The sequence below is a fragment of the Triturus cristatus genome, chromosome 3_2, assembly GCF_964204655.1.
Source record: "Triturus cristatus chromosome 3_2, aTriCri1.1, whole genome shotgun sequence".
Lineage (NCBI taxonomy): Eukaryota > Metazoa > Chordata > Amphibia > Caudata > Salamandridae > Triturus > Triturus cristatus.
In genome coordinates this window covers 1,066,228,572-1,066,243,829 of record NC_140584.1, presented here as the reverse complement: position 1 = coordinate 1,066,243,829, position 15,258 = coordinate 1,066,228,572, and the positions used below count along the sequence as shown (strand labels likewise).

Sequence of the window (15,258 nt, the reverse complement as noted above, 5' to 3'; positions counted from 1 at the left end):
CAAGCTTCACCTTCACCTGCAATCTTCACGACATCGCCTGGTTCCTTCCTGGTTCCACGTGGTCACTGGCTAGTGACCTTAACTCTGTCCCTTCTGCTTGCAGGTCTCCTCTCTTCTTGATCCCAGCCTTGGGATCCACCGGACACTCTTCACTGACTGCCTGTCAGCAACTTTCCTTCAGGCATCCATAGAAGTCCACGACGAAACCCGACGCAAGTTCACACCTATGCACCCGCAGCCTGTGGGCTAGGTAACTTGGGTACTTCGGTGCTCACGAGGGTAGTGACTATCCTAGGGTCTAGTTTCCGAGTCTCGACTCTCTAGCTGCTTTAGAAGTGTCCTTAAACTGTTAAATTCTAACAACTACTATTTCTATCGACTTTTACGCATTACGCGTGAGTGTTTCCACTCTGCACCTGAATCCCGTGGGCCTCCCACTTCCTAACTGTTGCTAGTGTAGTGTAGCCCCAGCGATTCCCTAGGCCTAGGCCTATCCTATTTCCGTGACAGTGGTCCTTATACCACTTTCTTAGTATATGGTTTGCGTGGCCCCTAGGGCCTAACTGTATTACTTACCTGTGTGACTTAATGTATGCTTAAATAAGACTGTGTTGTACTTACCTCTGATCTCATAAAGAGTGCTGAGGGTTTGGCTAGAATAAATACACTTTATTTTATATATATATCTGTTGTGGTGTCCTTTCATTTGGTATTCAAGGGATTATATATGGTATCACAGCTGGCTTCACATGCCATTCAGAGTTTAGCCTAAGACTGCTCTTGTCCATGCTACCACTAGGATAGCTGGTCTATAAGGTTGACTTTACAACCAATCACCATAAGGGTATTTGGACTGATATAAGGTGTACACTAGAACTAGTGACATCATACATCAGGCCAACTTCTCACATTGGTGAGCAGCGGTTGGGATCTGAGCTTGCTGTTGTAATACCATTGTAATCTTGAGATACTAAATTGAAAGATCACACAGATATTGTTTAGGTACATATAACATAGATTATAATACTTAAGTCCTACTGGACTTAGTGGTTGTAGGTTGAAGGGAGTAACACACCCTGACTACAACTACTAGAGAGGTTTAGTAGATACAACTAGTGTAGGTAGGTGCACACACCACACCCTCACTAGAATCATGTCCCTGAATGGAGATCACACTGATGCTCCCTCAGGAGAGGAGAATCCTAGACAGATTCCCTCTAGATATGATGCATTCACTTTCCAGGAGATGAGACAACTGTGTACCTCCAGGAGATTAAAACAGGGTTCCGACCCTACCCTTAGACAGCTAGTGGAGCTTCTGGAGGCCTATGATGCTGAAAGAGCTGCCAAGTATGGTGCCATAGCTGTAGATACCCACCACAGAGGAGTCAGATGGGGCTTCAGAGGAAGAGGTAGACAGCCAGGGCCAAGTAGGAAGACTTAGCCAGGCTAACCTAAGCTTACATGGGAGTTTGCATGGGGTCCCCCCATACAGACCCCCAAGTGGGCTTAACCAGAGAAGCAGGAGGGACAGATCCCCTTCAAGGGAATCCATCCACTCCCATGTCTCTAGCATCTCTAGTGCTTCCTCTCACAGGGGAATGACTTCCCCTGAGAGAAAGGAGCATGAAGCCAGAATGAGGGAAGCTAATCTGAGGATTCAGAGGGAAGAACTTGCCCTTGCCAAGGAGAAGCTTGCTCTGGCTAGAGAGCAAAAATTGTGTGGGTCTGAACCCACTGGTGGCAGCAACATTCCTAGAGATAGGGATAGGTCTTATGACCATAGAAACCTAAGCAAGATAGTCCCCCCATATCAGAATGGGGATGACATCCACAAGTGGATGACTGCTTTGGAGAGGGCCTGCAAAGTACAGCAGGTACCCCAGAGTCAGTGGGCAGCTATCTTGTGGCTCTCCTTTTCTGACAAAGGTAGAGACAAGCTCCTCACAGTCAGTGATGAGGATGCTAACAATTACAAAGTCCTGAAGAGTGCTCTGATAGATGGGTTTGGCTTAACCACTGAGCAATATAGGTTGTTGTTCAGAGACACCCAGAAGACACAGACACAGGACTGGTCTGATTTTGTGGATTGTGCCACTAAGGCTTTGGAAGGTTGGTTAACTGGCAGCAAGGTGCAGGACTATACAGGATTGTACAACTTGATTATGAGGGAGCAGATGCTTAGTAATTGTCAGAACCAGCTTCTCCATCAACACCTGGTAGACTCAGATTTGACCTCTCCCCAAGAATTGGGAAAGAGGGCAGATAAATGGGTCAGGACCAGGATTAGGCCTAAAAATCAGGGTGGTGACCAAAAGAAAGATACCACCAAGCCTCAAGAGAAGGGTGGGGATAAAGCAAAAGAGAAATCTTCCTCAGGGCCCCAAAACTCCACACAGGGTGGTGGGTCCCAAGCTCCCTTCTCTACCACAGTTAAAAAGCCTTACTGCCATGAGTGTAAAACTCCTGGGCATTGGAAAACTGACAGCAGTTGCCCAAAGGCTAAAAACAAAACTGTTCCTCCAACTACTCCTGTCACACCACCTATTACTGTCAGCAGTAATCCCCCAGGTGGTGGGAGTGCCCCCAAAAATTTGGTTGGGTTTTCTTGGGGAACACAGGGGGACCCTGGCTTAGCCAATTCCCCTACAGCAGCTACTCTTGTCTGTGATGGTGGCATGGGGTTTGCCAACTTCACTGCCTGTCCCAACACTTTGGGTAGGTACAGACAGGAGCCCTACATCAATGGTAGAAAAGCTGAGGCCTACAGAGACACTGGAGCTAGCATCACTATGGTGGCCCATAGGCTAGTTCCCTCTGAGCAGCTTTTGCCGGGTTTCTCATACCAGGTAACTAACATTGATGGCAAACAGAACAGTCATCCCATGGCAGAGGTATGTCTCAGCTGGGGAGGTGTCACTGGCCCTAAAAGGGTGGCAGTGTCTCCAACCTTGCCTGTGGACCGCTTACTGGGGAATGACTTAGAACTCTCAGCTTGGGCTGGAGTTGAACAAGACACCCATTCCAAAATGGTAGGCCTTTCACAAAAGGGTAGTGGGGTTGTGCCAGTCACAACCCCTGTCCAAGTAGATTTCCTCCCTGAAAAGGTTGGAAGGGCAGTGGTAGCCACAGCCCAGGCAAAGACAGACTTCCCTGTAGAGATTGGCAGAGCTGTGACAGTCACAGCTCAAACCCAAACTGAGTGCCTCCCTGAAAAGGTTGGCAAGGCTGTAATGGTCTCAGCCCATACTCAGACTGACATAGGTGTAGTGAAGCCTGAAACTATGGATCACTCCACACAAACAGAGAGTAGTGGGGAGGAAGAAAAGTCTCCCTCTCCCCAGACATTAGGAAAAGGTCAGCCTCCTCAGGGATCTGACCTCACCCCTTGTGAAGGAACTGCCCCAGAGGTAGCCAGGCCTGGCCTGGCAGAGCCTCTGATGTCAGTGGCCCCTTCCAAGGTGGGACCCAGTCTGGTGCAGGTAGCCTGCCTCTCTCTACCCTGCCTCAGTCAGCCCAGGGCTGCAGAGGTCAGGGAGGCCAGTGGACCCCAAGAGGGCCCCTGTCCACAAGAAACCCCCCATCAAAAGAATGAGGATTGCCTGGCTAGTAGCCCTAGCCAGGTGATGGTTAAAAACATTCCTGAGGGATCTCCCTTACAGGTAGTCAGGGACCTCCCCCAGAGGGATTCTGTTGGGCACAGGCAAACATGGGACCTTAGGGCCCCAAACCTGACCTGTCCCTCCAGTAAGCCCACAAAAGGGACCCAGCCTCCAGCTTTAGGTAGCCAGAGGCTGACCCTGAGAGCACAGTGCAACTCAGTGAAAGAAAGAAAGGCATCCATGGTGGAGGATGATTGGAGGAAGCTGAGGCCTCACTTTGAGGACACTCACTTCAGTACTCCATCTCAACACCAGCCTTTTACTTTGCAAAGACACACCAAAGGTAGTGATTCCCTATGGTGGAGACCCTATGATACCTTTAGGGTGAGGGATTGCTTAGTGGACCATGAGACAGGGGGTAACCATGCCAGTGCTGGTTCTTCCTTATATGGCCACTTAGGCAATAGAGGCTTACCTTGTCAAGGCCAGCCTTATCTCCTTTCGTTTGGGGGGGGGTTGTGTAGGAAGGTGGATATCTGACTATGGTTACCCCCAACTTTTTGCCTAGTGTCTAGCTGGTTTTTCGACTTAGTTGGCCTGAGATCCTGCCATTCAGGGTCTCAGGCTGTCTGCTCTCTCTTTAAAATGGACTCCATGTACCCTAGGTACATTCTCAATTGGTAAGGATCACCTTATTGGACCCTGTACAGTGTACCCTAGGTACCCAGGTCATAGGTGTACCCTAGGTCTCCCAGGGGCTGCAGCATGTATTATACCACCCCTGGTCTGGCCTTCCAATCAGACACAACTGGCTGATCACTCAGCTGGGGCAAGGTCGTGTAATCACCCCTTGCTTAGATATAGTATGCCTATATCTACCCTTATATATAGACACATGTGTACCTATCAGTCACTCCTATGGCAGGCCTTAACAATCCTGGAGGCAGAGTGCTTGGTAACATGTGAGATGGTGCTCTAGCATGAGCTGAGCCTGTCTGCAGCTTTCGGAATCATGTCCTTATAGCTGTTCTATGATATAGCCTACCATATACTCTTAAAGTGCCTTATAATCTTAAACGGTTATGGTAACTATGGTTTGGCTTTATCAAAACATGTCGTGTAAGGTGTCTAACACTTTGGAATAATACCCTCATACCATTTCTGGTGATGAGGATATTATTCCTCCCTTCTAGAGGGAGAGACATGTTAAAATCCTACTTTGCTGTTTAACTCTAACCAAAGCCTCAGCATCACAAAATGGATGCTGCTGCCACAGACACAAGTCTGACCTCCTGCTGCTGGGAGTGATCCCGGCAAGGGAGGCTTGGACAATAGGTTTCCTGCTTAGGGAGGTGCTAGCACCTCCCCAGACAGACTTTAGTGTATTGGGGCAGGGAGGGCTGAAAGGAATGAGACATGCCTGGGGCACACAAGGTGTCCCATGCATAGTCCAGTTCAAACCGGTGCTGGGGCACACCAGCCCCAGTCCTGGCGCGAAACTGGACAAAGGGAAGGGGGTGTAACCACCCCCCTCCCAGGTCCCACCCATAAGGCGTGACCTAGCAGGTAACCCAGCCCCCCAGATTAGTATAAGAGTGGGAGTTGGGCCTCAGGACTTTAGATTATCCTGAACCTGCAACTTGAACAGAAACTCTGGACCTTCGACATTTGACGAAAGAAGAAGACTGAAGAATCTCCCTTGTGGCCAAGGAGTGACTACCCTGTGCAAACAGGCACCATCAAGAGACTACCCTTTGCTTTGCTAAAGTTCTACGAGGGACCGACTGCAGAGCCCGACCAGAGCCTTGACTTCCAGACTTCTCCGACCCTGATCCACATCCACAGCAGAGCTGAGATCCGTGGAGGCGACGAGAGACGTGGGACCGGCTACCTGGGAAAAGTGGCTAGTATCTTTAAGCGCAGCTTCTGAGGCACCCTCGAAGTTGTGCACCGGGGATTGAGAAGCCCCACCCCCAAGCACCATCTGCACCGAAGACCAGCCCCCCACACTCCACGAGTCCTGCGTGGGGCCCTTCTGCATTTTCCTGCTTGCCGCGTCTGTCCAGTTGTTTGCCCGCTAGCTAGTGGCCTTTGTGACGACGCATCCCGTAATCTTCAGCGCTGGTTTGGCTCCTCCAGACTGGCTCCTGCTTCTTTGAAAAAGAGAAGCACCCCAGACCTTCCTGGTCTACACCAGAAGCAAGTCCTCCGTTCTTCGTGGGTTCCGCTTGCCAAGTCTTGGTGAGTCCTAGTCCAACTTCGACGCCGCCGACAGCAAGAGCCTTCGTGGGACAGCTCGCCTCCTGGTCCTGGTTGTCCTCGACGTTCCCTGGTCCTCGTGGCCGCAGCGACAAGCTTCACCTTCACCTGCAATCTTCACGACATCGCCTGGTTCCTTCCTGGTTCCACGTGGTCACTGGCTAGTGACCTTGACTCTGTCCCTTCTGCTTGCAGGTCTCCTCTCTTCTTGATCCCAGCCTTGGGATCCACCGGACACTCTTCACTGACTGCCTGTCAGCAACTTTCCTTCAGGCATCCATAGAAGTCCACGACGAAACCCGACGCAAGTTCACACCTATGCACCCGCAGCCTGTGGGCTAGGTAACTTGGGTACTTCGGTGCTCACGAGGGTAGTGACTATCCTAGGGTCTAGTTTCCGAGTCTCAACTCTCTAGCTGCTTTAGAAGTGTCCTTAAACTGTTAAATTCTAACAACTACTATTTCTATCGACTTTTACGCATTACGCGTGAGTGTTTCCACTCTGCACCTGAATCCCGTGGGCCTCCCACTTCCTAACTGTTGCTAGTGTAGTGTAGCCCCAGCGATTCCCTAGGCCTAGGCCTATCCTATTTCCGTGACAGTGGTCCTTATACCACTTTCTTAGTATATGGTTTGCGTGGCCCCTAGGGCCTAACTGTATTACTTACCTGTGTGACTTAATGTATGCTTAAATAAGACTGTGTTGTACTTACCTCTAATCTCATAAAGAGTGCTGAGGGTTTGACTAGAATAAATACACTTTATTTTATATATATATCTGTTGTGGTGTCCTTTCATTTGGTATTCAAGGGATTATATATGGTATCACAGCTGGCTTCACATGCCATTCAGAGTTTAGCCTAAGACTGCTCTTGTCCATGCTACCACTAGGATAGCTGGTCTATAAGGTTGACTTTACAACCAATCACCATAAGGGTATTTGGACTGATATAAGGTGTACACTAGAACTAGTGACATCATACATCAGGCCAACTTCTCACAATTAGACCCTACCTTTCCCTGACCTGGCTCCAGATACACTACAGGGGGGTGGAGACAGCTTTGTGTGAGGGCAGAAACAGCCCTTTTCAGGTGTCAGTGACAACTCCTCCCACGTCTCTAACGCAGGAAGGCCCATCAGCCTGGTGATGGCCCATCACCATCAGGATATGCAATGCACACCTCAGCTCCCTTTGTGTGACTGTCTAAAGTGAATGTACAAAAGCCCAACTGTCAGCCAACCCAAACTGGTATTCTACACACAGGCAGAGCCACAGAATTGTTAAGTAATAAAATGCCCACATTCTAAAAGTGGCATTTGCAAATACAAAATTTAAAAAACAACTTCACCAAAAGATGTATTTTTAAATTGTGTGTCCATTGACCCCAAACCCCAAATCTCTTTCTGCTCCTAATGGGACATTACACTTAAAAGATATTTCAAGGCAATCCCCATGTTACCGTAAGTGAGAGCTAGGCCTTGCAATAGTGAATACAGAATTAGCAGTATTTCACTATTAGGACATGTAATCCACACCAGTACATGTCCTACCTTTTAAATACACTGCACCCTGCCCATTGGGCTGCCTTGGGCCTACCTTATTACGATGCCAAGTGCGTGTGTGTGAGAGTGTGCTTCATACGGACTTGCCAATATCCTTTGCATAACGGTGCTGTGTGAGTATGGGAGAGAGTGCTGCATGAGAACAGCCTGCTAATAGTTGCACCAGGCAGCGGTGTTGTTTTACTAGTTTGTTTCATTACCTAACGAATGCTCAGTTTTGACATTGGCTTTACCTGTGCGGCCTTGGCCCATGGTGCTGCTGAAAAGTGCTATAAATTCCGGTGTTTACACATTCCTGATATCGTTGTGACCTGAGGTGCACCCTAGAAATGTGTGGATTTGAATTGTGCTGTTTGCCAGGTTGGGCCCAGTTCTAACAATGTATCGCACCACATAAGGATGTTGGGGTAAAATAGGATTTTTCCCAAGTGTGCATATTACTGATGTCATTTTAACACTGTTGGGCCTAGTACTGTTAGTAATATTTCCAACTGTGATTTATGCCCAGAAATGAATGATGTTCATGTAGTGTTAATTAACTTGTGTGTTGAATGCAATCTTTATTTACATGCACCACATGTGAAGTCTTTTTTGTGACACTCAGTGTATTTATTGTGTGAGAGCGCTGTGTCATTGCTGAACACATTCCCACTGTGATAAGCCTGACTGCTCAGGGCCAAGCTACCCAAGGGTGAGCCCAGGTTATACAGTGAGTGTAATCAGCTAACCCTGATAGGAGTGGTACATTCTTCCTGGCTTTGGCACAACCACAGCCAACCATAAAGTGCCAGTTCCAACACGGGTGTATATGTTAATGAACTGATAACATACTGCAACAGAAAAGTCACTGTCAAAAACATGTACAACTTAAAAGTGAAGGACATTCAGAATTCTAGATCATACCTTAATCTGTTTGATCCATCCAATAACTGCAGTTTCCATTAAATGAATGATAGCTCCCCGCCTGTCAGATGCCGCGGAATTGCCCAATATGTCCAAAGAAGGTGTAGGAAGGACGATAAAACCCTTTCAAAACATAAAAGGAAATTCTGATTAATTTCTATTGAATGCCATAGCCAATAGCACAGATAGAAAGGATTCCTGGAGCAGATCTCTGATTCCATACTCATTAGCAAAACGTACATAACGGAAAACTGCAAACATTCCATGTAGAAACACAGCACTAAGAACGGTCGGCCCAATGCAATGTGACAAAATCTCTTTCCTTAAGATAACAACTAAATGCACATTTGTGGATTATTGCATAGTGTGCATTTAAATTATTATGGTGTACTGTATTACATTGTTAATTGTGCAAAGAGTTACTGCTATTGGTGCATCTCTGTAGCGCTTTGTTGGCCTTCTTGCATTTGCTTGTTTCTATTTAACTTGTTTGATGAAGTTGAAGCCAGAGCTTGCGCCCTTGGCTGCAGGTGCAAGCCTGAGTTTTGGTGTCTGCTTGTCTTTTTCGATAACGTGATTGCTGAAGCTGGTATGTGTGCTTGACTTGATCGCTTTGATGCAAGCATTGGGTAGTAAGCCCTCTTGTTGTACACAAGTCTCTAAGAGGTAGTCGGAACACACCATGGTGACTCGATCGTGTTACCCAATGCGCCTCCTATGCAAGCTTGTGTCATGAAGAGGAGTGAGGTGGGTAGACCATAGAACTATTGGACAGATAAGATCATTATGTTTTCCATTAACATCCTTTCTGACACAGTTGACATTGAGTAAACTATTATCGAATCCATGTGGCACATTCATTTCACTTCCTTGGACTGACCTGAATCTAAGGCTGTCTTCAGATAATTTGGTGTTTAAACTTTTTCCACGCAATTGTCATGTACAAATCACCAGTGAAAACCGACATTGATATTACCTCAGAGTGGCCAGCTATGACCTCCAAATTTCCAGTAAAGCGGTGCAAGATATCCATTATTCTTTCTGCACTGTACGCTGAACTGTTCGAAGTTCCACTGTCAGCACAGAGAAGGGGCAGATAGACCTGGTGAAGGACTTGGCCGATATATCGCATTGGGAATTTGGTGCAGTCCACTGCGATCACATTATTGGCTGTGAAAATAATCATGGATTACAAATGTCAAATCAAATTTTGGAACAAAACTCCATCTTTAGATTACAAGCATCAAACGTTTCTATGAAAGTAGTGACAAACTGAACAGTAGCACGTAGTTTGGCAATATAATACAGCTATGTCAATAAAGGGCCTAAGAATGCCCCCAAAAATTCCGGCAATTCTATGAATAAAATGCATGCATTGCAAACAATGGGTATCTTCCAACAATTTTGTCACATTTTCTGTTTACATTTTCCCAATTACTTATATTCTCCTTACAAGAATTGTTGAATTTTAGCTAAAACCATTACGCTGTATCCAAAGGGGGATTAAATAGGTTTGGTTGAAGAGATAAGGTCATACTAAGTTAATGCCACACAAAGGGACATATCAAAGGAAATGAGAAACACTCCTGTGCTGATGTGTAAGGTCACAGATTCCCACATCTTAACAGAAAAATAAAACATTTTGATGTGAATCCATAGACATATTTGATGCAAGTCCTGCATTTACTTCTGTTGTTGTAATTCTAAAACTAACTGGTGCTGAGGAAAGCAAACTTAGCCTCAGTTTGAATTCACAACATGAACCTACACTCATCGTTATGTCTACGCTCACACACCAATAGCCATTGCTGAGGTGCCTTCTAATCAACAGTGATCTGTTGAAGAACTTTTTCACAGTGAATTTATTGACATTGGAAGAGGCTATGAAAGGTACTCTTCAAGTGCAACTAAGCGCAATAAAGCTACACGCATTGCAAAGTTCTTAAAATAGGCATTATATTACATTTATTTGTTCAAAAGTACAGGAGGTGTATCACAATAAAAAAGATCAGTGCAACGGCGCAGTGCTCGTGAAAGGCGCAAGAAAAGTGATCAAAAATATAAATATGTCTAGCCTAGTGGGAACTCAAAATTATACAACTCAAAACTCAATCCATTGCACATAGTTTTGCCGTAACACAAGCACATCTAGGTGCAAATTAAATGTTGTGTCGGCGTTACGACCCTGAGATTATCCTTTAATTGGAAATAGGGGCTTCATCTGGAGTAAGGCACGTAACAAAGACACCCCCTAGGACGGAGGCGAAGACAAGAAGGAGAAAGAATTCTCCATGTGGTTGGAGTCAATAAGATGCACAAACGAAAATATAGAAAGTGGGGCCAGTAAAATAGGCTCCCACAACCCAATCATCCTCACTATGGGGATTGAATAACACCTCAATATTGCGCCAGCTCTGTCAGGAATGAAATATGCAGATGGGTTGAGTTTTGAAGAGAGATTTGAAGAGTACCTTTCATTGACTTTGAAACAGCTCTCCAACAAAATCATTTTGGGTTTTATAATTTGATTGATTCCCAGATTCTGAGGAATACAGGACACCCCTTTGTTATAACAAGTTCAAGTCAACAGTGGCAGGAACAGGCCCTCCCTACTTGCCCCTTGGAACTTTAACCAAAGCAACCAACAGCAACTTCGGCACTATATTTCAATGTAAAGCGTGTAGAACAAGTAGATTGGATAATGGCCATTAGGGGTTATTGTATTCTTCAATGTTATCTAGCACTTAAGTGTAGGGTTTCAGAGCTCTTAGTTCTTTCAGTTCAGTTCAGTTCAAATAGCTTTATTCGACAGCATGTATCATAAAAGCTTCAAATGGCATCTATATAATAAAACAGTATTTGCTCAATTTTAAGATAAAATCTTGCAGTACAGTACAAGAAGTCATTAATAAATATCTTGACATAAAATTAATAGCAGCATATTTGATTAAAAACATAAAACAGATTTCATAAAAAGCTTAAGTCTGGGACACTATATACATAAAGGGGTGTAATCCATCACGGTAAACAATGTATAAAGTGCAAGTGCTATCTATATAATTAACAGTGTTCAGAGGTTGTAGAGCAGGCCAAGATGGTATATGGTTTAGTCGCATGTAATGAGTCATAAATGTCTACATTAAGGTCACACCTCGTAGGGCTCTGATTCTGATTTGCCAGGCTTGGCCTAGAAACTTGGCCACTCCACATGAAAATAGGACACTGGGATCAGATATTAAAATACGCATTGCAGACTGGTAATCGCGGGTGCCCATGACACTACATATTGGTTTTAACCATTTGCTCCTAGCTTTATTATAAGCAGGGCAAGCAAACAGGACATGGGCAACACACTCCACTGGAACTCCACAGCACGAGCAACTCTCTGTCATGTTCTCGGCTTTACGCCACTTAGCCTTTCGGGTGTTAACAGGGAGCGAGCCGTACCTAAACTGGAAATATAGAGTCCTATCTCGTGGGACCTGGATCACATCTAGGTAGCGCTCCAAGCTTCTAGTTTGTTTAAACAGGAAGAACTCCTCTGTCAGTCTGCCCAACATTGGCTTGCCTAGTTCTTGCCTGTCAATCCAATCCCAATAGTATCTCTTGAGTTCCACTTTACATGGGGGAGTCTGGGTGTCCCATGAATCTTTAAGGCCAAGTTGCATCATAGCTTTCTTCACATATGATATCCACTTGACCTTCTAGTTTACGTCCAGATTCATTACCTCCGTAAGAGCTGAGGCATAGTTGGTAAGCTCTGCAGTGTGCCGCAGGCGAGCCCAAAAAAGCAATGGTCGTAACCTGGCAATTGCTCTAAACGGACGCCTACCCGTGTCATACATTAACGGTGTTAAAGGGATATTGCGGGGCAGCAGCACCAAATCCCTCAGAAATTTGTGCTCAGACCTACTTATTTCATCCACATTTTCAAACCCCCATAGCTCGGCTCCATACATGGCCGAGCTAACTGCCTTTGCTTCATAAACTGCGAGCGCTGGGGCAACTGACATACTATACGAGGAGCGATGTTCTTTGCTTAGTGCCCCGGTCACGCGTTTATGGTTCAAAAGCATTTTACATATATGGGGCCTCCAGAGCATTTTATCTGAGAGTCTTATGCCAAGGTATTCGAAGATCCCGACTCTCTCCAGGGGGGTAACATTTAGTGTAAAGTTATTCCTAAAAGATTTCAGGGGGTTAAAAGCCATAAGCTTTGTCTTCGTGGTATTGATAACTAAACCCCGTGCATCACAGAAGGATTGATATCTGAACAACAATTTTTGAAGCCCGACTGGAGTCTTTGACACCAACAAGGTGTCGTCAGCGAATAGAAGCGTTGGCACTTTGTCGCCCACTAAAATAGGTGCATCTGCAGGGTCCTCCTGTAGAAACTTCACCACCCCATTCACATACAAGGAGAACAGGGTGCGAGCCATCACGCAACCCTAGTGCACTCCCTTATCAACAGAAATCCGCTTTGTCAACTGACCTTGGGCACCCCATCTCACCTGAGCATAATTACCCTCATGAAGACGGATTAGGAGGTTAAGAGGTTAAGAATTAGCGGAGGAATGCCCATATCATTGCAAATCTGCCACAATTTGGCCCTCGGTACCAGATCAAAAGCTGTTTTTAAATCAATGAATGCCATATAAAGGCTACCTTTCCCAATTAAAACGACTTTCCAATATATGAGCATTAGCCTAAAAACCTGATCGATTGTCCCGGTATTGGCCCTAAAACCCGCCTGGTGTTGTGAGAGGATATCTTCCTCTTCAGACCATGATTGTATTCTCTGCAGGAGAACCCTACCTAGCACCTTTTGCATTACATCAGTCAAGCTTATGGGCCTATAATTTGAGGGGTCATCCTTATCACCTTTTTTGTAAATGGGAACTACTTCTGCGCCTTTCCAAGAATTTGGAACTGGGCATCCTGCAGCAATGGCATTAAACAATAAGTAAAAATAGCACGACCACCCTCCAGAGTCAAACAAAAATAAATCTCCTGGCAAGCCATCCGGTCCTGGGGCCTTAGCGGAGACAAATTTTAAAATTGCAGACTCTATTTCTGCCCGTGAGAAAGGGTCTCCATCATTCCCTATAGGAGGAATGTCTGAGGTGCCACATAACTCCTCCAGACATCCGTCCTCAGTAGAGGAATATAGCTTCGCAAAGTGATTATGCCAATCATGGCCGGTAATATGATTGGGTACAGTGTTTAAGTCCCTGTTGGCTTCACGACTCACTAGAAACCAGAAGAGATTCTTGTTCTTTCCCTGACTAGCGTCCTTCAGCTCTAACCAGTGTCGCTCATCCCACTCAATCTTCGCTTTATGTAAAGCTACCTTGTAGTCTTTCCTAGCCATTTTGACCCTAGAACAATTTTTAGTTCTAATTGCTAGGATCAGAGATTGTCTTTTGAGCTTGCAATCTAAAGTGTACCACAAATGTTGTCTTTGTTCGCGAACATGCAAAGTCTTGTCCTTGCGTGGAGCCTGAAAATACGAACTTAGTGTCTCCACAGTAATGGCATGAACTTTAGAGATCATATCACACTTAGATTTATCTGTGGTCATAACACAAAGTTCTGCTGTTTTCTCAGACAAGGTTATGCAAATGCAGGGAGACCCTTTCCCACTTAAGATGCCTCTTACAATTAGAGGGGATGGTATTGATAATACAAGTTGCTGCCTTACTAATCATGGGACTTACTAACGTCACTAGGGTTGGTGTCACCCAGTGCGGTAACTCATGGTGACATGCGGTTCGCACCCCCGCACATCCCTAGGGACGCCACTGTCAACGGTGCACTCAATTAACTTCTGTTTCGTTTTCACGAGCGGATAACTATTTTTAGACAAGGATTCATTCACTGCGCCGCCCACTTGTAAATCAATAAAGATTTGTCTGCTGCTAAATGACAGGACTGTGAACCGCATATTTCCGTAATTAACAGGGATACAAATTGCTGAAAGGATTTTTTTCCCTGCGTTTCAATAACTGTTTTTACTTCCGAAAATGGCACTCGAGATATATATTTTTTAATAAAACAAGTGCAGAATTGTGCGGTTTTATATGAGCTATTCGTTGCAGCCTTGCAGTTTATAAAAGTGGGCTATAGTCCCTAACAAATATGCAAAGTAAAAAATGTTTTAGGGCTAATTGAGAGTTAGTCGAAAATATGTAAATGTAACTTTCAATATGCGGTCAGCAATGATCATATTTGACACCCCTTTTCTGATTTATAGTGACGTGCCACTGGCGCATGATGAATGGGGCAATACCGCATCACGGCTCGGGGAAGGTGTAGGAGGTAGGAACGGCAAGAACTTGCTGCTAACTCCTCAGCTTTAAATATGAATAATTACGCGGACATGCTGTTTCCGAAAGTTATTCCCTATATAAAGCTAATCTAGGAGTAAAACCACAAATGTCCTAGGCCGGGAAAAGTGTGAGAACTAAGGGCCTAGCTACAAAATGAAGGGTGAGATACTGTGCTTTGCTGGGTTTTAAAGTTATGTTGTGAAATATATCATGTTTCTCACATACGTACCTGTCACTGCTCATTAATTGCTAAATAGTCCAACATGTGCGAGTTACTCATGGCAGCCATTATTAACATACTCTTTCTAAAGGAAGAGTGTGCAAGGAACGCCTACATCCCCCTACCAGAAGCTATGGAATGCAAAACCTGATACGAAATGCATGTTCTCAATATATTTCTATATGTGTAAAAGAAAGCTAGTTATGCTAAACATCTGCCTGGTAATAAGTACATCTCTGCAGTTTCTCACCAGCTATCTACCAGGAACAGCAACTCGAAGAGCTAAGAAGAAACCTTGGAAATGAATGACCTAAGGGTAGCTTTTCCCTGCCACCAGGATTAAAGCATTTAATAACGGAAGATATAAGAGAAACTCCTTAC

At 45.3% G+C, this 15,258-nt stretch overlaps 1 protein-coding gene across 1 annotated transcript in view; it reads right to left on the bottom strand.

Annotated features, from left to right (window-relative positions):
• Positions 1-15,258, bottom strand: part of LOC146859134 (uncharacterized) — a 2,052,335-nt gene that overhangs the window by 2,017,571 nt on the left and 19,506 nt on the right. Inside the window, exons 4-5 of the mRNA XM_085649806.1 lie at positions 9,305-9,498; positions 8,329-8,451 (exon numbers count right to left, since the gene is read on the bottom strand). Of these exons, the coding sequence (XP_085505932.1) occupies positions 8,329-8,451; positions 9,305-9,498 (317 nt within the window). The remainder of the gene's footprint in view (positions 1-8,328; positions 8,452-9,304; positions 9,499-15,258) is intronic.